The sequence below is a fragment of the Stenella coeruleoalba genome (assembly GCF_951394435.1).
Source record: "Stenella coeruleoalba genome assembly, chromosome: 8".
Classification (NCBI taxonomy): domain Eukaryota; kingdom Metazoa; phylum Chordata; class Mammalia; order Artiodactyla; family Delphinidae; genus Stenella; species Stenella coeruleoalba.
In genome coordinates, this window is record NC_137154.1 from 24,053,792 (window position 1) to 24,079,327 (window position 25,536).

Genomic DNA, 25,536 nt, shown 5'->3' on the forward strand with positions numbered 1-25,536 from the left:
CAACTGAGAACACTGTTCGTTACTGTACAACCACTACCACCTGAACATGCATTAGTTCTCATCAGGGTAATTTCCAAGCCCTCCGAACAGGCTCTCCACTTCCAATCCCTCCTCCAACGACATCCTACATATTCCTGCCGAAAGACTCCTCCTAAGGTCCCATGCGGATTCTATTACATACCTACTCAAAAAAGCTTGGACAATTCCTCACTGGTCACCAAATGGCTAAGTAAGTACAACAGTCCTTCCCTATTGTATGGCCTCCTATTTTAGCAGCCAGGACAGTCTATCAATAGATAGGTATTCAATTTATAGTAAACTAAAAACTAACATAAACTTACTTTCTATAAAAGGTTCAAATGTTCCCAATGTCAAAGCAAAAAGTTATTAGTTAAAAAACAAAGGAAACAGCTTGCCTCCATAGAGAGTGACACCTGAACTGGAATCAGACACTTACATAAGAAAACAGCTGTCAGTCACTGTGGTCTTTAAACTTTGTATCATGGTCAGTCCAAGAACATGAAAGATTGATTTACTCAATAATTATTAAGCCAGTTATTTTCCTATTAATTTCTGATCCAAATAAGAGTTTTTCTCTCTTTGTACTCCTGAAAAAGCATACTGGTGAGTGGTGAAAAAATACTGAATGCCTAGGAACATTACCAAAACAAAGGGTTACATTAACTCACTGGCTTTAATCAATGGAAACATAAATTGAGTTTGTAAAAATCATCTCTGGGGGGCTTCCCTGGTGGCGCAGTGGTTGAGACTCCGCCTGCCAATGCAGGGGACACGGGTTCGTGCCCCGGTCCGGGAAGATCCCACATGCCGTGGAGCAGCTGGGCCCGTGAGCCATGGCCACTGAGCCTGCGCGTCCGGAGCCTGTGCTCCGCAACAGGAGAGGCCACAGCAGTGAGAGGTCCGCGTACCGCAAAAAAAAAAAAAAAAAAAAAAAAATCATCTCTGGGTCTCTTTCTACATGTGGCAAAATTCAAGCATCACCATAGAAGAGGAAATGAATAAAGTTATGCTGACCAAGTGTTACAATCAATTAGTGACAGTCCTCCATCCCACTGATTACAAATTGAAAAAGAATATTTTACCCCACAAATACCTAAGGTATTTCTACTATAACTTCTTTTAAATTAAGAGCCTAAATGTCAAAGTCTTACCATATTGAGGGACCTACAATGAAATTTGTTTTACACTGTAATGCTCATTTAAGGATGTTTCAGTCAGTCCCACAGGAACTAAGGACCCAGACAAAAGTTTAAGTGATGTTCTAGTTAATCCTTCATATAAAGGTCATGCCAAATTACACTCTGCGCGCGCACGTGTGCATGCGCGCACACACTCCCGCCTCAGAACCTCTCAATCCACCAGGTTTACCTGAAGCATTTTGTCAGGGCTGGGCTCAATGCCAGGCGGCATGTTGCTTGGGTCAAAAGCCAACTGTTCAACCTCAGCAAAGTAATTAACTGGATTCCGGTTTAAGACCAGTTTACCAACTGGGATAAGAGGGTAGTCATTGTGAGGCCAAACCTAAAAATAATGCCATATTCACGATTACCAGACAACCAACAGAAGGAAATTAAAGTACCCATAAAAATATCAGCTTTCAAATACAATGAAGCCAATGATGATAAGTGAAAATAACATTTTTGAATCCAACAAAATGATAAGAACTTAAGGTGAGTGCATTGGTTAAAACTTTCACAACAGTAAACATTGAGTCTTTCCCTGGGCAAAAGTACATCAGCTCATCAAAATTTGTTCCCTGCTAATAACAATATATCAGGCCACCCAGATGAACTTAGTAAACTCATCAAACAGGAACTGGAAGGGAAATGCTGGTGAGCCCTCATGCACAGGCCAGGAAACTCTTAAGTGGTACCACTGTGTTTTGTATACAACTTACGAATGCTTGACCACAATTTTTTTTAATTAGTTGCAAAGACACTTAAAAAAGAAAACAGTTTAGTTGTTAACTGACTCACCTTGGTAATATCAAATGGATTAAATGGGAAAGTTTCTGCCTGTTTAAATGTCATGACCTGGATGTAAAAAGTCCAGGAGGGGTAGTTGCCTGTGGCAATGGCATTAAAAAGATCCCGGAGGCCATAGTCAGGATCTTCCTGGGCAAGTCTTGCTGCATCTTCAACAGAAAGGTTTTTGATGCCCTGGTCAGTCTACAGAATGAAAGAAAAGAAGCTCAAACTGAAACTTATTAGCAAAGTTATCAAACTTTAATCAATAATTCATTGAAGGATTATGAGTAACACCAACCAAAGACTGGATTTTCCTCGTAACAGTAATCCTACTGTTCAAAACTGATACAAGTATGAATTTATCACTAAGAAATTCTACTTGATTATCCTGATTCTTCTCAATGTCCAGGGAATCTGTCTACACATTTTATATTTAAAATTAGTCTTTCTTTCCCTTTATGTATTCTATATTATTTGAATTTTTAAAATTGTTGACACAGTTTATTTTCAATTTTTCACTCAGAGAATGCTACATTACTGTCTTCAGACAAGCTAAAACAATTTTTGCTATAAAATATACATAACAAAATTTATCTTTTAACCATTTTAAAGAGTCCAATTCAGTGGATTTCTTTGAGGACATATCTTAAAATGGAACTGTTGGGTCATATGGTAATTCTATGTTTAAATTGAGGAATTTCAAAACTGTTTTCCAGAGCGGCTATTATTTGAATTTTTATACTCATGCTATTTTCAGATCAGAAAAAAAAATTAAAATATAATTTTTTTTTTTTTTTGTCTGTGTTGGGTCTTCGTTCCTGCACGCAGGCTTTCTCTAGTTGCGTCGAGCAAGGGCTACTCTTTGTTGCGGTGTGCAGGCTTCTCGTTGTGGTGGCTTTTCTTGTTGCGGATCATAGGCTTTAGGTGCCCAGGCTTCAGTAGTTGCAGCATGCGGGTTCAGTAGTTGTGGCTCACAGGCTCTAGGGCACGCAGGCTTCAGTAGCTGTGGCACATGGGCTCAGCAGTTGTGGCGCACAGGCTCTAGAGCACAGGCTCAGTAGTTGTGGCGCAGGGGCTTAGTTGCTCTGCGGCATGTGGGATCTTCCCGGACCAGGGATCGAACCTGTGTCCCCTGCACTGGCAGGCAGATTCTTAACCACTGCGCCACCAGGGAAGTCCAAAATATATCTTAAAAATAAGCAAATGATTAATGAAATTAAAGGACTTCCCTTTTTTTTTGCATGAAGTAATTTTTTAAATTCCCTGTTTTATAATAGCTCAAGTCAGTTACTGAGATTGTGCTGAGCTAGTATCCCTCCACCCCAACTGTCTTCCTTTTTTCTTTTTTTTAAGAAATCACAGAGTCACAGTTTGTAGAGCTGAAAAGAACTTCAGTACAGCCGCTCTAAAGCAGTTCTCTGAGTATGTGCAACCAACATCAGTTTTCTGACCTTCTAAACAAGCCATTAAGATCCAAAGAAGTTAAGTCACTTTCACAAGCGCTCCTATTATCATCCCATCCTGCTCTTCAACAGTTCCCACCGGTGTCTTATTCTGAAAGATCCCCAACAAGTCAGGCACCATGGAAATATTTCTTTAGCAAGTCAACTCTGGAAGGCTGGTCTATTTCTACCACAGAAATCCCAACTCTTTCTAGCCAGTGGGAAGGTTTAAACTCTTCTTACTATTAGATCTTCAGGATTAGAAAATGGAAGTCACCATCTGCAGATCACCCAGCTAATATGGTAAACTGTGCAATAATATTTCAATACCTTTCTGATTTTAACTGAATCCCCTGGGTTTAGAAAAGAATAATCTTAGGTCAGAATAATCCAGATTGATGAATCTATGTAGATCTCATGCTACCTCAGAGTCCTCTGCTGAACAGACCCATAAGGAATCCAATCTTTCCAGGACCACTGACAGCTGGGACTATTACCCAACTTTACTGTGGCAGAACTGGAGCTCAGAGAACTTTTTTTTTTTTAATAAATTTATTTATTTATTTTTGGCTGTGTTGGGTCTTCGTTTCTGTGCGAGGGCTTTCTCTAGTTGCGGCGAGCAGGGGCCACTCTTCATCGCGGTGCGCGGGCCTCTCACTATCGTGGCCTCTCTTGTTGCGGAGCACAGGCGCCAGACGCGCAGGCTCAGTAGTTGTGGCTCACGGGCCCAGTTGCTCTGCGGCATGTGAGATTCTCCCAGGCCAGGGCTCGAACCCATGTCCCCTGCATCGGCAGGCAGACTCTCAACCACTGCGCCACCGGGGAAGCCCCCCAGAGAACTTTTAATAATATACCAAGTCACAGTTATCTAGAAGAGGGAAGATTTGAGTTCAGATTGTTTTAACTACAAAGCCACAACATGCTAGCTGTCTGAGATACAATCATTTAGTTCTGCTCTAAGTGACACTGTGCTGCTCCTTTTGGCAATTACAAGCCAATGGGTCAACTGTTTCCTGCAACCGTTCCTTGCCAAAGATTATAGATCCGAGTCATAAGTATAAAGACAGGTGACAGTTTTCCTGTTTGATATACCCACATAAGTTGTTCAGATAACAATTAAAACAGGACAGAAGAAAATAGGTCTTTGGGATATCATTAAGGGGGAGCCTATATTTGTCATGCGTCCACTTCTGTCTCTGCTTATTTTAGCAGTAGTATTTGGAAACAAGTTCTTAGGCAACCAGAGGATTTTTAATAACCTTCTAGAGTTCTCTGGCAATATTACTTATTCTAACCAATGCCAAGATCATACTAAGAGAACCCTTTAAAACACCTCAGTTAATTAAAAAATTCTCAAAAACTTCCCCCAAAGTAACTGATCTGATCTGATTGTATGAAAGCACATGAAAAAAACAAATTTGGGGCGGGAGGAAAGCAGCAGCCAGGCAGGCCAGCACACCCCTCCAACCCCCCACTGCTGCCATGATGCCTAAGAGGAAGGTCAGTTCTGCAGAGGGGTCAGGGAATGAGGAGCCCAAGAGGAGAGCTGCAAGGCTGTCAGCTAAACCCGCTCCTGCAAAAGTGGATATGAAGCCCAAAAAGCCAGCAGGAAAGGATAAATCTTCAGACAAAAAGTGCAAACAAAAGGCAAAAGAGGGGTTTCCCTGGTGGCGCAGTGGTTGAGAGTCCGCCTGCCGATGCAGAGGACATGGGTTCGTGCCCTGGTCGGGAAGATCCCACGTGCCGCGGAGCGGCTGGGCCCGTGAGCCATGGCCGCTGAGCCTGCGCGTCTGGAGCCTGTGCTCTGCAACGGGAGAGGCCACAACAGTGAGAGGGCCGCGTACCACAAAAAAATTAAAAATAAAAAATAAATTAAAAAAATAAAAAAGGCAAAAGGGAAGCAAAGGGAAAACAGGCCAAAGTGGCTAACCAAGAGACTAAAGATGATTTACCTGCAGGAGACGGAGAAACTAAAAACGAGGAGAGCCCAGCCTCTGATGAAGCAGGAGAGAAAGAAGCCAAGACTGATTAATATCACACACCCGGTCCTATCAGTGGTCCCTGTCTCCCTTCTTGTACAATCCAGAGGAATATTTTTATCAACTATTTTGTAAATCCAAGTTTTTTAGTAGCTTTAGAAACAGTTTTAAGAAGGAGGAAATCCCACCTCATCCCATTTTTTTAGTGTAAATGCTTTTTTTAAGAGGTGAAATCATTTGCTGGTTGTTTATTTTTTGGTACAACCAGAAAATAGTGGGATATTGAATATGGGAGTCATTGATTGTCTCAGGTGTCAGCTTAACATTCCATAAATGGGGATAGCTTTTATATCCTATAATACAAAGCATACCAAATGGCAATTTGGAGTCAGTTGTGCATTTAAACGTCTTGAACACTTTAAATTACGTCTCTTCCCATGTTGTTTTTGGTAGAATTGTTTCCTAAAGCAAACCACTCCTTGATCTTGGCTCTCCTGGTCAGAATTTTATGCACTCTGCTACATCTTTGGTCGTGGTAGTCCAGTTTTCCTAGTAACTTCATTAACATGCTATAAACAATTGAAAATTCGAGTACATAGTGTATATATGATATTAAATCGTGAATTAGTGGGACTTATGATGTAACAGCACATCAACGTTGGAAGATATTGGTACTTGATATTCCGTTAAGGAAAATTTGCCTCCAAATTTTAAGCTGGAAAGTCACTAAAATAAGTGACTCTGTGTAGTTGTGATTTTGTTTAGAAAAGAATCACAACTACATGATTTTTGTAGATTTTTTTGTACATATGTTAAAAACTGTGTACAAATTGAAATGTCTGTGTATTGATCCTCAAAACAACCAATAAAATCTCAATTATGAAAGAAAAAACAGAATTTTTGTTTTCTGACATTTGTAACTGATTTTCCTATGTGCCTTGTTCATGATATATCCTCAATAAATCCTTAAAAATGGATGGATGGGACTTCCCCTGGTGGTGCAGTGGTTAAGAATCTGCCTGCCAATGCAGGGGACATGGGTTAGATCCCTGGTCCGGGAAGATCCCACGTGCCACAGAGCAACTAAGTTGTGTGCCACAACTACTGAGCCTGCGCTCTAGAGCCTGCAAGCCACAACTACTGAAGCCTGTGTGCCTAGAGCCCATGCTCCGCAACAAGAGAAGCCACCACAATGAGAAGCCTGCGCACGGCAAGGAAGAGTAGCCCCTGCTCGTCGCAACTAGAGAAAGCATGCGCAGCAATGAAGACCCAACACGGCCAAAAGTAAAATAAATTAGAAAAAAAATTATATAAAAAAATAAAGTTCTATTTAAAAAAATGGATGGATGAATTAAAAAGTTAGGAGAAATGTTTTTGGAAAGATAGCATCAGATGTTGAAAATGAGAGTGAGATTGGTATTACAGATAGAAATGCCCCAATTCTGTCTTAATCCCCTCCTGAACCCCAAAACCATATATGCTCAGAACAATGTACTCAGGGCTAGGAAAGGCAAAGCAATATAACACTTTACTGTTTGCTAACACTTGACTCTAAACTCCAACAAAGAACTCTAGGCTAAACCAGGTAGGAATTTCCTTTTACCTAGCTTGGAGACCTGTATTATCTCTCTTTTTTTTTTTAAATAAATTTATTTATTTTTGGCTGCATTGGGTCTTCATTGCTGTGAGCGGGCTTTCTCTAGTTGCAGTGAGCGGGGGCTACTCTTCGTTGGGGCGCGCGGGCTTCTCATTGTCGTGGCTTCTCTTGTTGTGGAGCACGGGCTCTAGGCGCGCAGGCTTCAGTAGTTGTGGCACGTAGGCTCAGTAGTTGTGGCGCACGGGCTTAGTTGCTCCGCAGCATGTAGGATCTTCCCGGGCCAGGGCTCGAACCCGTGTCCCCTGCATTGGCAGGCGGATTCTTAACCACTGCGCCACCAGGGAAGCCCTATCTCTTTACCTTTGATCTAAAACCTTAGATCTTCCTTCTCCAGAGAGAAAATAATATCAACGTGCACCTGCCGGCACCAGAGAGAAAATAATATCAACGTGCACCTGCCGGCACCAAAAATATTAAACCAGAGAGCAAGCACAAAATGAGCATTTTCCCAAATATTTATGGCAGAGCTCCCAGGGTCCAGAAGAAGAAAGCTTGACTGCTGATAGTAGCTGTGTGGTATTACCCTCCAGCCACATGAAGAGACCAAAGAGAGACTACACACAGTTCTTCTAATTGGGCAGCGTGAGTCTATTCACTCAATCTGTGGTCAACACAACATTCATGGTCCTACTCAACCAGATCAATACTTGTCATCCTTGAGGGTAGAGGTATGGCTAACGTGGGGGAGGCCTTGATTCTTGCCCAATCCTCAGAAGAAGTAAGGATACGTGCGTGGTGGGAGCCTTCCACCACCCTGCCCAAAGGCAACATGTACCTTATAATGGAATTTGCAGTAAACAGCCTTCCCATTCGCATCAACCAGTTTGAAAGTGTGCGACCCATAACCATTCATGTGCCTGTGTCCGTCTGGGATCCCTCGGTCGCTGAACAGGAAGGAAACCTAAGGAACAGAAAAGTAAAGTGTAAAATTTTTCAGTTTAAATCAAAACATCTTGTATTTTTAAGACATTCCTAAGTTTCCATAAGAATCTCCTAATGACATGGAACATACTAGCCAAGTGCCCACAGGAAAGGTTACCATTTGTAAAAGATGACAAACAGAAGAATTTTAAAGCAGAATGATACATAAATCATTAACCTCATGGCTCAAAATTCTATAAAGAAACGTTCAAACAAATCTGAAAACCAGCCTAACTTGCTATTCAAATTTTAATTTAATAGAAAATTTGTTTGGCACTACTTTCCCCTCATTTCCCTAATACAAAGAACTTTACTCCCTACTAGAAACTTCAATCCTTAATATTGCTAAATATCAATTGATAATGATTCTAGAATCATGTAAGGTCTAGGAATGGGGAAAGATTAAGAAAATCAATCATTATAAAACTCTTCAAGGATCAAGAAATCTGAGGAAGCCTCCCAAAAAGAAAGTCAAAAACCAATTCCAATAAAATAGCCAAAACTGGAGAAAAACGTATGAGGCATAATTAAGCGTTCCATATCAGGTGATATAACATAGTGAAAAAAGAGGTGTTCCCACCTGATGCAGAGACTCAGGACGCAGGCTCCAAAAGTCCCAGACCATGTCAGGATCCTTTAGGTGCGTTTGAGGGTTTCTCTTTTGGCTGTGGATAAAGGATGGAAACTAAATGGAAAAAGAGAGAAAAAAAATCCAAAAATTAAGTTTACAGGAATTATGGTGTCTTATACATTGCTTAACGCTAGGTTTACAGATTGTAATTTTGAACAATGTAATCCTAGAATTTTAAGCTGCAAAACCCTAAAATGAAATTTGCCCTCTACATGTTTCTAGGGCAAACTGCCTCTTTTTATTCATCTTCCAAGCTCTGCAAGGAAAACTGGACCATTCCCATAACATCAGTGAATCCCGAAATGCCAAACTAAGACCAATGATAATTGTTGTTATTTGACCTTATAAAAAGATATTAAATACAGAAAAAATTTTTAAAAAGGCAATCTAGCCAATCCAAATTCTCTTCTTTCTGCTTTTCCCAGGGCTCTTCCTCAAATGCCAATCTATACAGAGTATTTGAAATCAATTTAAATCAACAAATATCTGCAGAGTGCAAAATACTTCATCACCTACCAATATGGCATCCCTGATGAAGAAAATGGGGGTGTTATTTCCAACAAGATCCCAATTTCCATCCTCCGTGTAAAATTTCACTGCAAACCCTCGAGGGTCACGAACTGTGTCAGCTGAGCCCGATTCTCCAGCTGGAAGATTCAAACGAGAAAAAGGAAGCCTCCACAAGAGTACTTTGCATCCAAGAAGCCTAAAGTCATAAAGAAACACTGGGATCTATCCTTTCCAATTCATTTTCTAGAAGTAAATTAGGTATTTAAGTGCCTGGGTTATTATTTCTACTACCCACCAGCTAACTCAGACTAAAAAGTAAACAAAAGAATTAACTGAGAGAAATGAGAGAGTGTATGTAACAACAGCTGAAAAGATTATCTACTTAACATAAAAAGATAGCTTTGTTCAAACAAGTAATTTAAATTAAGGGAAGAGAATAATTATGAAGATTAAGGTAGTGAACAAAGAGAATAAGTGAGTGTCAAAATTATGAGGTTAATACTAAGAAAATGAGTCAAAACATAAATTCTTATTCTTAATTTCATTTACTTTTGCATTCCACAGTATTTTAAAAATGCACAAATTCATGCAGAAACAGAATTAATCAGGCATTGTGGTGTGTTGAGATGCAGTTTGATAGCTCTAACTCTTACTAGCTCTGTAACATGAGGAAAATCACTTACTCTCTCTGAAATAGAAAGAACCCCACCTTGCAAAGGACACCTACAGACTATAAACAATGTCAGTAAAGCACCAACCATGGATGGCATAGAGTTAATTCTCAATAAAGGGCAACTGTTATCATGGCTACTGAGTAAGATTCCCACTTCATGCAACCACTTGTAGGAAAAATTCTTTCCAAATGTCACAGAATTGCAGAGGCAGCCTCTGCATAAGTATGATTTCCTAAGACCTCAACAAACAGAATTATAAGTAACTTTCTACATGTCTTAAAATATTTTTTCTACTGTAAAACCTTGCTATCATTTGAAGAAGTGCTTGTTTTCTATTGTCTGGTAAGTTTTTTCTTGAAATTAAGTTATAAATGCCCCACATAAGATACACGGTTGAGTTAAGCAACACCAGCAATGCAAACAGACCAACTTACCAACAGTGGAGAAGCGAACTGCAATGGGCGTCCTCTTTCCAATGTGCTCAAACACCTTCGCCTTGGAGTATCTGGTAATGTCATGTGTGACCTCAAAGTAGCCAAAAGCCCCTAAGGAAAAAGACACAGAAATCCTCATCACAAGACCGTCACTCAGGCCATCAGGCCCTCAATAGGCATCTGCGTGAGAGAGAAACTGTTGGCTTAGCACTGGCCTTCTGGGAGCTTCCAAGATGATGGGAGAAGGGGAGATAACCAAACACAAAATGATGAGAGCAAAATGCAAAGTCCTAGGTCACTTAGTGCTAAGTTGAGTGCTACACAGCTGGAGCCAAAGAGGAGGAGGAGATGGGTGGGATCAGAAGGAACGAGCCAAGGTTGCCACAAGGACACAGGGCCTGAGAGGCCCCTGAAGTAGAGGCAGGAGAGAAAGAACAGGGTGGAGAGGAGGAGAAAACACAGGGAGAGAAGGATTGAGCATGTACAAAGGTCACCACAGAGCCAAACAACAAAATGAACAGCATATCAAAATCAGGAGGGAAAAGACACGCAAAAAAAGCTGGAGAAGATGGAAGAGCAAATAAAGAAATTGGGAAATCCTAACTGGGAGTCCAAGTAAGCAGCTAAAACAAAACAACTTCTTCCTTTCTATCAAGCTTTGTTTTTCCTATTGAGTTTTTAGCTTTCTTTTAAACACCACCCCCATCTTTTGTTTCTCTAATAAAAGCAAGATAAAAGCTTTACAAAAGTTTTCAACAAAAAGGAAAAATCACCACAAACCCACCACACTAACACAACCGTCATCGATTTTGCCCAGTTTATTCCAGTGTTTATCCAGTTAAGTGCACCATCTAAATCTAATTATAATTACAGTATGTCTGTGTCGGTATTTCCACATTTTTACTTCTTCACTAAACTGCAAAATGGACTAAAAGGAAGATTACTTTTATTTTCAGTAAAAAAATATTTTATATATAATGTGAAATCCAGGGAAATAACCATCATTTAATTATTGACTCCTCTATTGACAGGCATTTTTTCCCTTCCCCCTGGAATGGAGATTTGGCACTTCTATTAAAGGAGCTCTGATCCTTTGAGAAGTAATTTTTAACCCAGGTGTTATGAAACAGTCCTTTTACAACAAATGAACACAGTTCTCACCTGCTCCTTTGGCGTGCACAACTCTCTCAGGAATTCTCTCCCGGTCAAAGTGAGCCATTTCATCAGTGAAAACCACATCCTGAACAAGAAGGGGCCCGCGGGGCCCTGCTGTAAGAATATTGAGTTTGTCTCCTATCGGATTACCCGCTCCGGTGGTCAAGACATCAGGTTTCTAAGTGAACATGAGAGGAGAAGAGTGCAAGAGAGTCAGTAGAATCACACACTTAATTTCTGCTATCACAGGGCACATCGTTTTGCATTTTTTATACCTTCTACCCAAACTCTTTACATTTCCTGTGTCAAAAGTACTGAAATACTTTTGAAATACAATTGCCTGAAATTTATAGTCAGGTCACAGAAATCCTAAGAAATCTGCTCTGAGCAGCAGGAAGATGGCTAAATAACTCGCCAGCTTGCTCCACCCCTGCTCCAGCTACAGCCGCCGGGCTCCACACAGGAAACCCCAGATACGGATCCTCCCAAACAGATCATATGTGCTGAACGTGGAACATCCAAACTAATAGTGAGACGATGGTCCCCACAGAAGCTATGCCTGTAAATGCTTTCCTCAATCTTATAAACTCTTCCTGACTGCTGCAGAGGTCAAGGCGGGTCAGCCTGTACAATGCATTCATTTCTCTCAAGCAGTGTGTACCAGCTATTTGCAACATCTCTTTTCAATTCCAAAAAAAAAAAAAAGTCAGTGGCTTTTGTTGTCACTGATAATAAACAATTATTGGTAAGATGGATTATAGTACTCATTTTCTTTTAAACTTCTTTTATTAATTTATTTTATTTATTTATTTTTGGCTGCATTGGGTCTTCATTGCTGTGCGCAGGCTTTCTCTAGTTGCGGCGAGCAGGGGCTACTCTTCCTTGTGGTGTGCAGACCTCTCATTGCGGTGGCGTCTCTTGCTGCGGAGCACGGGCTCTAGGCGCACAGGCTTCACTAGTTGTGGCGCATGGGCTCAGTAGTTGTGGCTCACGGGCTCTAGAGCGCAGGCTCAGTAGTTGTGGTGCACGGGCTTAGTTGCTCTGCAGCAAGTGGGATCTTCCCGGACCAGGGCTCGAACCCGTGTCCCCTGCACTGGCAGGCGGATCCTTAACCACTGCGCCACCAGGGAAGTCTCTATAGTATTAATTTTCTAAAGATGCCAAATGTCTCTGAGATGAGATAGGCTGTTTTAAGGTAATAAAGAATTCGTTTTCATCCACCCAATTCTCCCATTTCCGTTACATCAGAAGCCTCCCAGCTGTCCCTTCTCTAGAGTGAGGACAGCACTTTTAAGCCTCACATGATCCTGGGCAGCTCCCAGCTGTGGTCACACTCTGCTTTTGACTACAGCCAACTGCCTCTCCCATGACCTCCCCTGGTCACTAGGAAATCAGGGGAGATGCAGAGCTAAGCCACCTCCAACTGGGTGGGTCCAACTCCCAGCCCTGCCAATTACCAGATGTGTGGCTACTAGCAAGTTACTTAGTATTTCTGAGGTTATTTTTCATCTGAAAAATGGACAAAAAATAACTACTTCCCAGGGTTAACACATGGATTAAGAGAACTGAATGTACACAAGATAAGGCCACACACCAGGCAAATACATGTTACTGCTGTACTGGCCATGAGAAAGTGACCTGATACCAGAAACAAAGCATTTCTGGCTTTATTTTTCTAGAAACCATGACAGATGTATAGGTATCCATCTAGACTCTCTCGCCCTATCCCCTACCCATCCGGCAACAAACCCTTCCAAACTATATGAAAGTTTACGTGTCCAGTCTGCAGTTACCACCCAATCACACCACCCTCTTTTGAAGACACACATGCACTAATAAGTGTGACACTGTATACGTGTTTAAAATCTAAACTAGAAAATGAATCAGAAAAAGAAAGAGTGAAATTGCACAACTTCACCTTTAGTTTAAACCTAAAATCTTGATTTTTCAACCTTGGCTGTCACTGGAATCACCTGGGAACTGTAAGTTTTTTTTTAAATTTATTTTATTTATTTTTGGCTGTGTTGGGTCTTCGTTGCTATGTGCAGGCTTTCTCTAGTTGGGGCGAGCGGGGGCTACTGTTCGTTGCGGTGTGCGGGCTTCTCACTGCAGTGGCTTCTCTTGCTGCGGAGCATGGGCTCTAGGAACGCAGGCTTCAGCAGTTGTGGCACGTGGGCTCAGTAGTTGTGGCACACGGTCTTAGTTGCTCCGCAGCATGTGGGATCTTCCCAGACAAGGGCTCGAACCCGTGTCCTCTGCATTGGCAGGCAGATTCTTAACCACTGTGCCACCAGGGAAGCCCACCTGGAACTTTTTAAAGCACTCGGATGCCTGGCCATCCCCCCTAGAAATTACTGATATAATTAGTCTAGGTGAGGCCCGGGCATCACTGCTATTTTTTCGAGCTCTCCAGGTGATTCCTAAGTGAGGCCGAGATTAACCACCACTAACCTAAAGCTTTTGGATGGTCTACAATTAAAATTGTAAAAAGTCTGAGTAAACTAAGTCTGTCCACCCTTTACATGCTCTTTTCATCATATAATCAAGGCACTAAAGGAAACCTAAAAATGGCAGAGGGGGGGTGGAGGGGAGGAACGTCCCATAAAGGAGAAGAGTATGAGGGAGAATACCAAGCTTAGTAAAAGGAAATGTAAACAGGTCAGAGTGTCATTTACTTTTCTGCATCCCTAATACAGGAAGGAGTTGCTGCTGAGAAACAAATGAGACCACACCACAAGACCCCTCCTCATGACCAGGTCAGTGTGATAAAGTCAAGAATAAAAACCATGCCCAAAGGAGGCAGATGCAGGGTAAGCCGGATGAGCGAATGAACGAGTGAAGAACTAAAGAATGAGATGGTTTCGCCTGGTGACACTGAATGGAATCTTCGCTTGGCAATGCTGGAACGTTGCCACCACTGGGCCTCCCTCCCCCCAACGCAGGAATCTCCTCCACAACACCCACCCCCTGGAGGAATGAAACCTGGGTTTGTAAGTTACAAATGCAGCATTTGTCATCTCTTCTTATTCCCTGGTCTAATAGATCAATTGTTCTCACTTTTAACACCTTTCCTCACACATGCTAAGGGATATGTAATTTGCTTTTAAAACAAGTGTGGCAGGGAAAGCTTCAACATGGTCAGCAAGACAGAAGGGAGGCCAGTGGGCAAAGACTAAGGAGGAAAAGATCCCCGACTTCAGGGGGTGCTTAGGGCAACATCAGATAAGAAAAACTGACTTCGAGCACAGATAAGAGTATTTACTAGATGAGAAGAAGGACTCAGTATGTTCGCTGAGATGGAGAGAGTTAAGGCAATGACGCTTTACTGAAGGTGAGGGTGGAGCTGGGAAACGGACCTCGAAAGCAAATTTTTTTTTTTTTTTTTTTTTGCGGTACGCGGACCTCTCACTGCTGTGGCCTCTCCCGTTGCGGAGCACAGGCTCCGGACGCGCAGGCTCAGCGGCCACGGCTCACGGGCCCAGCCGCTCCACGGCATGTGGGATCTTCCCGGACCGGGGCACGAACCCGTGTCCCCTGCATTGGCAGGCGGAGTCTCAACCACTGCGCCACCAGGGAAGCCCTCAAAAGCAAATTTTTAAAACTCTTTTCTGAAAAAAAGCTAGCTCCATGCAGCGAGCATTGTGATCAGCCCCAGTGTAGACACAATTTGTTTTTATTTTCGTTTGAGCCAAACTTCCAGGAGTCTCAAGCATTTAGAATAATTCTGAACTGGAAGCAGAAAGCAGTGAAAAGCAGCCCTCCAGGGCTGCAAGCAATGACAAAAATGTCCTGGAATGGCAAAACTGGGAAGATGATACCTGCTTATACGAGTACAGTCCAATGAAGCCACTCCCTGCACAAGCTGAGAAGGGCAGAGGTGACGGGGTGGGGGGTGGGGGTGGATAAGGGAGGGAAGAAGAGAAAAAATGAAAAGTCTACAAACAGCAAAGGGAGCAACCATCTGGCAGCGACTATAAGAGCAACAGCGAGGCAGATTTCAGCCAGAGGCTGGGAGAGAAAGGGCTGGAGGGAAAAATAACTCAGAGCTTGTCTGCAGGTCAAGGACACAAAAAGCAGCCACAGCATACCTGGGTCACATCAGAAGTTCAACAGTCCCAAGGTGGACCCCTCTGCAGGCTGGATGGTGAGGGGGGCGGCGGCAGGTGGCAGGGGAGCGGGGCATATGGATTTAGAGCAAGGGCCCCTCAGGCGACTCATCTCAACACTCACTCATTCACCAGCCAGGGTCCCTGTCCTCCCCGTCGCCACAGACCACAGAGGCTGGCAAGAAGCATCCCTGTGTCCTGCACACACAATGCTATGGGTCTGCAGTCTTGGAGGAGGGTGGACAGAGGGCTCCTGAGGGCAGTGAGTGCCAGGAAAACCATAATACAACCATGTCCTGTAGCCTGCGCCCCTGTTTTTCACAAGCATCAAACAAAAGAAACAATATCCCATGACGCAAGCTCTGGGCTTTCTCTAGGAATATGATGGAGTGTGGTTACTGCTGGTCCAAAGCTAATTAGAAAGGACAAACACAGAATCAATGCAGTTGACAGAACTGCATATGTTCTGTATATATTCCTCATTTCCCTCTGTAACTACCATTTCTCAAGCACCTGCCATACACAAGGCCTTATCCTAGCTACCTTCATTCAAGCCTCCCAAGAACCCAGTGAGATAAATGTCATTACTCCCATTTAATGGGTGAGGCCACATGCTCAGAGAATTTAAGTAACTTTACACAGATTTCAACGTGGCAGCACACGCTTACCTGCAACATATAACAAGTATGGAAGGGCAAAGATGTACCTGCCTACTTGCTGATTATTGGGGGGTTTTTGTTTGTTTGTTTTTTAACTCAGTGCAAGGTCACTTTACAACTAGAATTTTTTTAAGACAGAAGAGCTTTTCTGTTGCTGGACAATTCTAAGAGCTCCCTCTCTAGAAAAGCAGCATCAGTACCTGTTAATGTGTTTACATCTTTCTGGCTGCCAATTCCTCATGACATTCATACATGCTTCTCCTGGACCGCTCTTCCTGCCCCGCCCACGCCACCCCATGAGCTGGGCCAAGGGCAACTTCTTGTGCCCCACAGAATAAATATTATAATTGTCTGTGTACTTCACAGTTTTTCCTCTCTAGACAGCACACTCCTTTTGCATCTATAGCCCTGACACCTGCCACAGTGCTCGGTTACCAACAAGTGCACAACCAATGCTGTGGATCCAACATGGGAATGAATTAAACTATGGACCAATATGAAATGGCCAAGAAGGATTATTTCTAAAAAGGAGGAGGATACAACAATAGTCTATGCCTCTCCCTGCACCTCCCCTCCAAAAAATAAAAGAGAAATATTTGAACTTATAACTTCATATTCTGATCAATCACCTTCAGACAAACTTCTTATAAAAACTGCTGCAGAAATTGGCAAAGAAGTACTTTGGCCTGGCTAAAAACTGGCACCATGATTAGAAAGAAGGACTCAAAGTTAAAGTAAGGGCTTCCCTGGTGGCGCAGTGGTTGAGAGTCCGCCTGCCGATTTAGGGGACACAGGGTTCGTGCCCTGGTCCAGGAGGATCCTACGTGCCGCCGTGTGGCTAGGCCCGGGCGCCATGGCCGCTGAGCCTGCGCAAAGTTAAAGTAAAATTCCACTTTGGCTTTGTTGTTTGTATTTTTTGGCTCAAACTAAGACACGGATGAAGAAATTTTCCTGGGAGGAGTCAGGTTGGCTTTCTCTGATGAAATATTTTATCAACCTAGCTTCCACTGATTAGTGCCCACTGCTGACACAATTTCCAAGAACTTGCTACCCATCTTAGTTTTCCTTTTTTAAATTGAAAAACAGTGGTCATGCGAACCATCCCCAACTTTCAATCCCAACAGAGTCATAACGACAGCTTCATTTTCCCAGAGATCAATACAGAATATACCTAGTATTTCGAGCAAATCACTGTCTATGACACACCCGTGTACAGAAAACCAAAGACAGTCCTGGTCCTCAGATTTCTTGGTGCTCCAGGCCTCTGTCCTGATCCAAAGAAGAGGGGAGACTTCCCCTGATGGGGCAGTTTGGGAAAGGGACCCAGGCCTACACAGGGCTCCACTCTCTCCCCTTTGGAAACCAATGGCTGCAGGCAGCAGCCACTCCTCTGGTCATCTTCAGAGCTGCCTAAACACAAGGGGTAAATAAATTCAGCTCAGGAGAGCCGTCTCAGCAGGCCCTCTTGGCCAAAACTCCTAAGCCACGTTCTCCAGTCAAGCCTCTACCGATAATAAAGGTGATTCTGGATTCCTCTCATGCCACCGACTCCCTGCTTCTCTGTCAGCTTAGGTGTGCAACGTGTCCGTGAGAGGCCTAACCTACTAGACGCGCTCAAGCCTCAAAACAACAAACAGCAGCTTGCTCTGCGGGCGTTGTTCTAAACTCTTTACTCGGTGATCACATTTAATCCATCTCTCCGAGGTAAGGACTATAATAATCTCCATTACACAGAAGAGGAAACTGAGGCACCAAGAAGTTATACAACTTGCTCAAGGCCACCCACCTAGAATGGGACAGAAGCAGAATTTGAACCCAAGCAGACTGGCTCGAGGACCCAAATCTTACCCACACGCTATAGCACCTCTCAAAACAACATAGCTAACGTCTCCTGCACATATTCTTCAGGCTGGGTAATTGACATGTATTCATCTACACACACGTTTTAGATAAATGAATTCTCACAGCAATACTGCAAAGTAAGGAGAATTATTATTCCATTTTCAATATGGGAAACCAAAGAGGAGGGAGGTGAAGTAACCTGGCCGGTGGTCAAGCCTCAATCTGAACCCTGTCTGACTATAAAGCCTGACCCCTCACCTGACCCCCTAAAAGTTTAAGCCACATAAACTTCATTTACAACCACCCTAGGGAGGAGAAAGACGGACTTAAGAGACATATCAACCAATGTAGTGTGTGAACGTTATTTGCATCTAACTTTGAACAAAGTGTTAAAAAAAGAGAGACGGACAGTGTCAGGGGTCCCGAAGACCACCCCGGGTTCAGTGATTCCCTAGAACGCACAGAACTTAGCATCTAGGCATACTCAGGCCGTTACTTATTACAGCATTTAAGTACAAAGCAAAATAAGCAAGGAGAAAAGGCACAATGAAGTCCAGAGGAAACCAGCACAAGCTTCCAAGAATCCTCTCCCAGAGTCATGCAAGACATGCCTAATTTCCCCAGCAAGCTGTGGCAACTCCCGTGAAATGCTGTCTCACAGGGAAGCTCCTTAGAGACTCGGCACCCAGGGTTTGTACTGGGGGCTGATCATAGAGACACCCTCTGACTCCCGGAAGGAAAGCAGGTGTTCAGCATAAACCACACTGTTTGCACAAATGGCTTAGGCACTGGGAGCCACTCCTACCAGTTAGGGTGGTGGGAACCCTCCAGAAAGCCAAGGTCCAGATGCCAGCTAACCTTGCCAAGAGGCCTTTCTAAGGGCAGCAGTCTCAGGCCTGCATGGAAACTCTTTTCTGCACAGAGACAATCTGGGAAACTGATCATGCTACTTGGAAATGTGAGGTATTACTGTTCATTTTGTAGATGTGACCACAGTATTATTAAAAAAAAGTCTTATCTTTTGGAGATATATCCTAAAATATTCACAGATAAAATGATACAGTGCCTGCTATTTGCTTCAAAAATGGGGTGGGGGGGAGTTGGTGGGATAGAAATTCATTATTGAAGCTGAGAGACAAGGCACTTGGAGGTTCGCTAAACTATCCTCCCTATTCAGTTCTGGTTTGAAATTTTCCACAATATAAAGTTTTGGGTTTGTTTGTTTGTTTTTCCATGAAGAATCAAAGAGAAATGTTTAAGAAAAGAAATGAGGGAGAAGTTGAAGCAAGGGAGAGAGATAGGGGACCGCATCATACATGAGTGGTAGCCCTGAGCAGGCAGACTCAGCACTGCACTCAAAATATACAACAGACCAGGTGATGAACGCTGGCTCCTGCCCAGACAGGGCTTACTGTCACTAGAAAAAGTGGAAAACCCTAACTTCCATGTAGGCCACTTACTCCTCAACTCTGAATTAAGTCTGATGTGCTTTTCATTTTCAGCATCAGAGAGTGACTCACCTCAATACCACATCACACTGAGGGGGTCTTCTAGCACACAATCAGTGAACTGACAACACTAGGATTTTTCTGACTGCCTGAAAGGCTGAAAACTACGCTTTCTGGGCTCTAAGTGGACACTTCATCACTGGGATATACTTCATTTTGTAAGTTGACTTCATCATCGTTAAGCCACTAAGGGTCTCAGTATAAGTCAAGAACAGTTGGTCATTCTAAGCTCAAGAGGCGAGAAGGAGTTTTCATTCTACTTTACTAATTGCCTAAGTTATTCTATACCATCTGCCTGGAGAACTGCCATTCAGTAAAATACTAAGTAATACATAATGGAAAAAGTGAAATCCAATAAATGTAAGAAAAGACCAAACTGTGTTTTTCATCAAGAACCAAATGGGTCCTGTTGGTACTAAACAAAGTATACTAAAGTATCACTGAAGTGACAACAGGCCATCTCAGCAGTGTGCTAACTGGTATGGGATACGGCCTTAGGCTGACAACAATACACTCACTGCTCAAGGAACAATAGGATCTCACAGGCGTCAGTGGCGCTGGGAAAACCGGACAGCTGCATGTAAAAGAAAGAAATTAGAACACTCCCTAACACCATACACAAAAATAAACTCAAAATGGATTAAAGTCCTAAATGTAAGACCGGACACTATAAAACTCTTAGAGGAAAACACAGAAAGAACACTCTTTGACATAAATCACAGCAAGATCTTTTTTGACTTGCCTCCTAGAGTAATGGAAATAAAAACAAAAATAAACAAATAGGACCTAATGAAACTTAAAAGCTTTTGCACCACAAAGGAAATCATAAACAAGATGAAAAGACAACCCACAGAATGGGAGAAAATATTTGCAAAAGAATGAACGGGCAAAGGATTAATCTCCAAAATATATAAACAGCTCATGAAGCTCAATATTAAAAAAACAACCCAATCAAAAAATGGGCAGAAGATCTAAATAGACATTTCTCCAAATAAGACATACAGATGGCCAAGAGGCACATGAAAAGATGCTCAACATCACTAATTATTAGAGGAATGCAAATCAAAATGCATTGATGCAATGAGGTATCACCTCACACCAGTTAGAATGGGCATCATCAGAAAATCTAGAAACAACAAATGCTGGAGAGGGTGTGGAGAAAAGGGAACCCTCTTGCACTGTTGGTGGGAATGTAAATTGATACAGCCACTATGGAGAACAGTATGGAGGTTCCTTAAAAAACTAAAAATAGAATTACCATATGACCCAGCAATCCCACTACTGGGCATCTATCCAGAGAAAACCATAATTCAAAAAGACACATGCACCCCAGTGTTCATTGCAGCACTATTTACAATAGCCAGGTCATGGAAGCAACCTAAATGCCCATTGACAGACGAATGGATAAAGAAGATGTGGTACATACATACAGTGGAATATTCCTCAGCCATAGAAAGGAATGAAACTGGGTCATTTGTAGAGACGTAGATGGACCTAGAGACCATCATACAGAGTGAAGTCAGTCAGAAAGAGAAAAACAAATATCGTACATTAACACATATATGTGGAATCTAGAATAATGGTACAGATGAACCAGTTTGCAAGGTAGAAACAGAGACACAGATGTAGAGAACAAACGTATGAACACCAAGGGGGGAAAGTGGAGGGGGTGTGGTGGGATGAATTGGGAGATTGGGATTGACATATATACACCAATATGTATAAAATAAGGGGGGAAAGTGGAGGGGGTGTGGTGTGATGAATTGGGAGATTGGGATTGACATATATACACTAATATGTATAAAATAGATAACTAATAAGAACCTGCTCTATAAAAAAATAAATAAAATTAAATAAAATAAAAAAGATCTCACAGGCAAGCAAAGAACTGCCTGTCCTTGAACTGCATGGGGGAAAGAGGAGCAAATGCCTGAAGAAAATAAAAAATTATTCCAAGGATTCCAGGGAAGAAAACTAGTGGGTAGTGTTTTTTCTTGTTTAATTAATTAATTAATTAATTTATGGTTCGTTGGGTCTTCCTTGCTGTGCACGGGCTTTCTCTACCTGTGGCAAGCGGGGGCTACTCTTCGTTGCAGTGCACGGGCTTCTCATTGTGGTGGCTTCTCTTGTTGTGGAGCACAGGCTCTAGGCGTGCGGGCTTCAGTAGTTGTGGTTTGCGGGCTCTGGAGTGCAGGCTCAGTAGCAGTGGCACACGGGTTTAGTTGTTCCGTGACATGTGGGATCTTCCCAGACCAGGGCTTGAACCTGTATTCCCTGCACTGGCAGGCAGATTCTTAACACTGCGCCACCAGGGAAGTCCTTAGTGGGTAGTTTATTTTGTTCTTTTTTTTTTATCGGTAGATATTAATCCAATGTTATCAGTAATCACTTTTTTTTAAAGTAGGTCTGGATGGACTCCATTGACTGTGCTTTTTAAAAAAATTTTTATTGAAATATAGTTGATTTATAATATTGTGTTAGTTTCAGGTATACAGCAAAGTGATTCATATATATATATATATATATATATATATATATATATATATATATATATATATATATATACACAGCACCTGGCCCATACATGACTGTACTTAAAATATGGGCTATGAATTAAGGATAATAAGACAAACAATCCAATGTTTTAAAGGACAAAAGATTTGAACAGATACATCAAAGAAATATATACCAATGGTCAAATAAGCATATGAAAAGATGCTCAGCATCACTGGTCATCAGAGCAATGCAAATACCACTTCCTACCCACCAGAATGGCTTAAATTAAAAGAGTGACAATACCAAAAGATAGCAGGATGTGGAGCAACTGGAACTCTCAAACTCAGTTGATGGAACTGTAAAATGGTACAACTGCATTGGAAAAAGGCTTACGAGTTTCTCACAAGACATTCAATTACCTTATTCACTTACCCAGCAATTCTACTCATAGGTATGTTTTAAAAGAAATAAAAGCATATGTGTACAAAAAGATTTATATAAGATTCTTTATAGAACCTTTATTCATAACAGCCACACACTGGGAATAGCCCAGGTGCCCAGCAACCGGATAAACATGTGGTGGTCTAATCATACAATGGAATACTACTCGGCAATAAAAGAACCATGGATACATGCAATGACGTGAATGAATTCTAAAACATTTTTTTAAATCTTAAAACATATTTGCTGAATGAAAGCAGCATTACACAAAAAGTACATAAATCGATGGTTAAAAAAGAAAATCAACATGGTTGCCTGAGGCAAGACTGCAGGGGTTGCAGGAGAAGACTGGAAACAGCATGAGGGAACATTCCAGGGTAATGAGAATCTTCTGTACCTTAATAAAGGAACCGGATGCACAGGTGTTTATATTTATCAAAAAGCAGAGAATGGTGCACTTAATATTTGTATATTTCCTTGTATATAAATTTTGCCTTAAAAACATAAATAAGCATTGAATTCTGTTAATTTGCATGCTTACTGTTTAGGGGTCAAGTCTGCTGATGTCTACAACTTACTCTGAAATGCACCTCCAAAAAACAGGTTAAAAGATGTATGAAGGGACAGACAGATGGAATAACATGTAATAAAAAAATATACAGCAAAAAAAAACGTGGTGGATATATGGGCATACACTACACAGTTCTTCCCACTTTTCTGAATGTTTGAAAATTTTCAAAAGAAAGCACTGAAAAATTACAAAGGCCATGTGACATATGCAAAATTCCATTCGGTGGGGGGAGTCACCTCAAAGAAATAAGCAGTTTTCACTCAGAGCAGCTCAAGTAAGAAACAACAAGACATCAATGTGACTGCCAATCAGGACAATGTAAACAGTGCACTGAGATGCATGGGCAGAGGAGACAGCAGTATTTCAACTAGAAGTACCCAAATTACAGATGCGCTGTGCGAGCCAGCTGTTTCTCACATGGGTGACCAGGTAGGGTAAATCACCAGCGAGGTCATAATGACTTAAAAACAGTTAATGATTCTCCCAAACAGTGAAGAGGCAAGCTAGTCTCAGGGGAGTCCTTTAAAGAGAATAAATTTTGTTTTATGAAAAACTCACTACATTGTCCATATTTTTTTCAGTTCACCAAGTATTCATGAAAACCTCCATGTGAACAAGGATGCAGCAACCACTGGGTATGGAGAGAGTCCTGGCTCCAAGAAGCTGAGTTCTAACCTTGACCCTGCCACTAACTAGCCACCTGTCCTTGATTGATAAGATGCTAAGTCTCTCTGGGTCACTTTGACTAAGAACTCATGAAAAACTAAATACCCTAGTAGCATATAAGGAGCAAAATGATAAATTTTCCAGGCTCTTAGAAGAGAATGGCAGCCTTCTCACAAACAGGGAACGATAAGGCAATCCATGGGAACTCAGCATTAATACTAGTTCATTAACACTAACCTGGTTTTAAGAAAGAGCGCTAGACATGACTCTAGTCCTCTCTCTGCCATTAACCAGCCACCATGGGAACTGGGCAAGTCCCTCAGACTCTCTGGGCCAATTTGACAAAAGAAGACTCAAAACAGAAGTGCAGAAACTAACACAGTATTGTGAAGCAATTATACTCCAATAAAGATCTATTAAAAAAAATAATAAATGCTCTCATCCCATCCAACCTTCTCAGAGATGCCCTTCAAGGCTCTGCACCCCAGGGTACAGGCCAGGAATGCCTGGCCCACCACCACTGGGCTGAAATCCTACTCATCTTTAAAGCACTTGTTCAGATGTCACCTGCTTTGAGAAGCCTGCCAGCCCAGTTGGTCACTCCCTGTACACTCTGCAATTAACCTATATTAGCGCCCTCACCACGTTGGATGGTAATCATTTGTTTATCTGTCTTGTCTCCCAGACTGGACTTGGAGCTTCTGTGTGGTGCAATTCTGGCCTCATTGGAATTTGTACCACTCACCCAGCACTGTTCCTAGCACATGCTGGCACTCAAAGCATATGTGTAAATAAGCGCATTAATTAATCACTAAGGTCACTTCTAGCTCTAAAATACTAGACTTGATGTTTTTAAGTGCAAAAGAAATCATGGGTGTAAAAATCTTTTTATTTAGTTGTTTAATTCTGTGTGTACGGTGCTGCGGACGTCGACATGATAAAACACGGTTCCTGTCCCCCTGGTACCCCACAAATATGAAAGCTGGTAGTCACTGAGCAAGGGCAAAGCTAGAGCCAGTTCCGACTTCCCCCCTCACTTCCTTTCCTGCAGCTGCAGCTCTCTGCCTCTTTCCACATGAGCCTTAACTCCTGCCTCAAGCTGCGACCTCTGTCCCAGCTGGCAAAAGCGCAAAATTATACGCCAACCACCCGCGACCTGCGGCCCACGACAAATCCTGCACACACACGCACACCACACACACACACACTCACACACACTCACACACACACGCACACGCACACCACACACACACACACTCACACACACACTCACACACACACACACACACACATACACACACCGCCCGTTATTTTGGTACAGCCCTACCGAACCGCCGCGCTGGAGAAGCAGGGGCGGTTACTCGCGGACACCTAGCTTTCTGCGCGGACCGTAGGGCCGTCTCAGAGAGCGCAGGGTGTACCTGCACGGCTCGCTGCTCCTTCCAGAGCTTCATCTGGTCGCTAGCTGGATCCCGGCTGTCCGCCATTATGTCCCGCGCTGCAAAACGCTGCAGGGTACCTCTACTCTCGCGTCTCCAGCCCCGCGGCTAAAATTGGCTACTTCAGACTCCGCCCCTCAGCTCCGGCCCTTGTCCCGCCCCCTTTGGAGGGACCGCCTCCTGATTGGCCGCTCGAGCGCCAGGCGGGATGGGATTGGAAACCAAATAGGGGCGGGGCTGGAACTCGGAGGGGAGAGGTTGGGGAGAGGTTGGGGAGGGGTTGGTAAAGGTGGGGAGACCTGCGGCTCAGACCCCCTAACCTCGGGTTTAAGGAACCTAGGGCCGGGGCCCCGAGTACCAGGACGTGACTCTCTCCTCGGTTTATCAGCATCCTTCAGGTTGCCCTGGGACGCAGCG

General features: G+C 42.8%; 1 protein-coding gene across 1 annotated transcript in view; it reads right to left on the reverse strand.

The window, feature by feature from the left end:
- Positions 1 to 25,234, reverse strand: part of CAT (catalase) — a 40,974-nt gene extending 15,740 nt beyond the window's left edge. The window contains exons 1-8 of the mRNA XM_079930786.1: positions 25,102 to 25,234; positions 11,398 to 11,569; positions 10,237 to 10,347; positions 9,135 to 9,265; positions 8,568 to 8,672; positions 7,842 to 7,967; positions 1,998 to 2,189; positions 1,390 to 1,542 (exon numbers count right to left, since the gene is read on the reverse strand). Coding sequence (XP_079786912.1) covers positions 1,390 to 1,542; positions 1,998 to 2,189; positions 7,842 to 7,967; positions 8,568 to 8,672; positions 9,135 to 9,265; positions 10,237 to 10,347; positions 11,398 to 11,569; positions 25,102 to 25,167 — 1,056 coding nt within the window. The 5' untranslated portion in view covers positions 25,168 to 25,234. The remainder of the gene's footprint in view (positions 1 to 1,389; positions 1,543 to 1,997; positions 2,190 to 7,841; positions 7,968 to 8,567; positions 8,673 to 9,134; positions 9,266 to 10,236; positions 10,348 to 11,397; positions 11,570 to 25,101) is intronic.
- Positions 25,235 to 25,536: the final 302 nt, after the last annotated feature.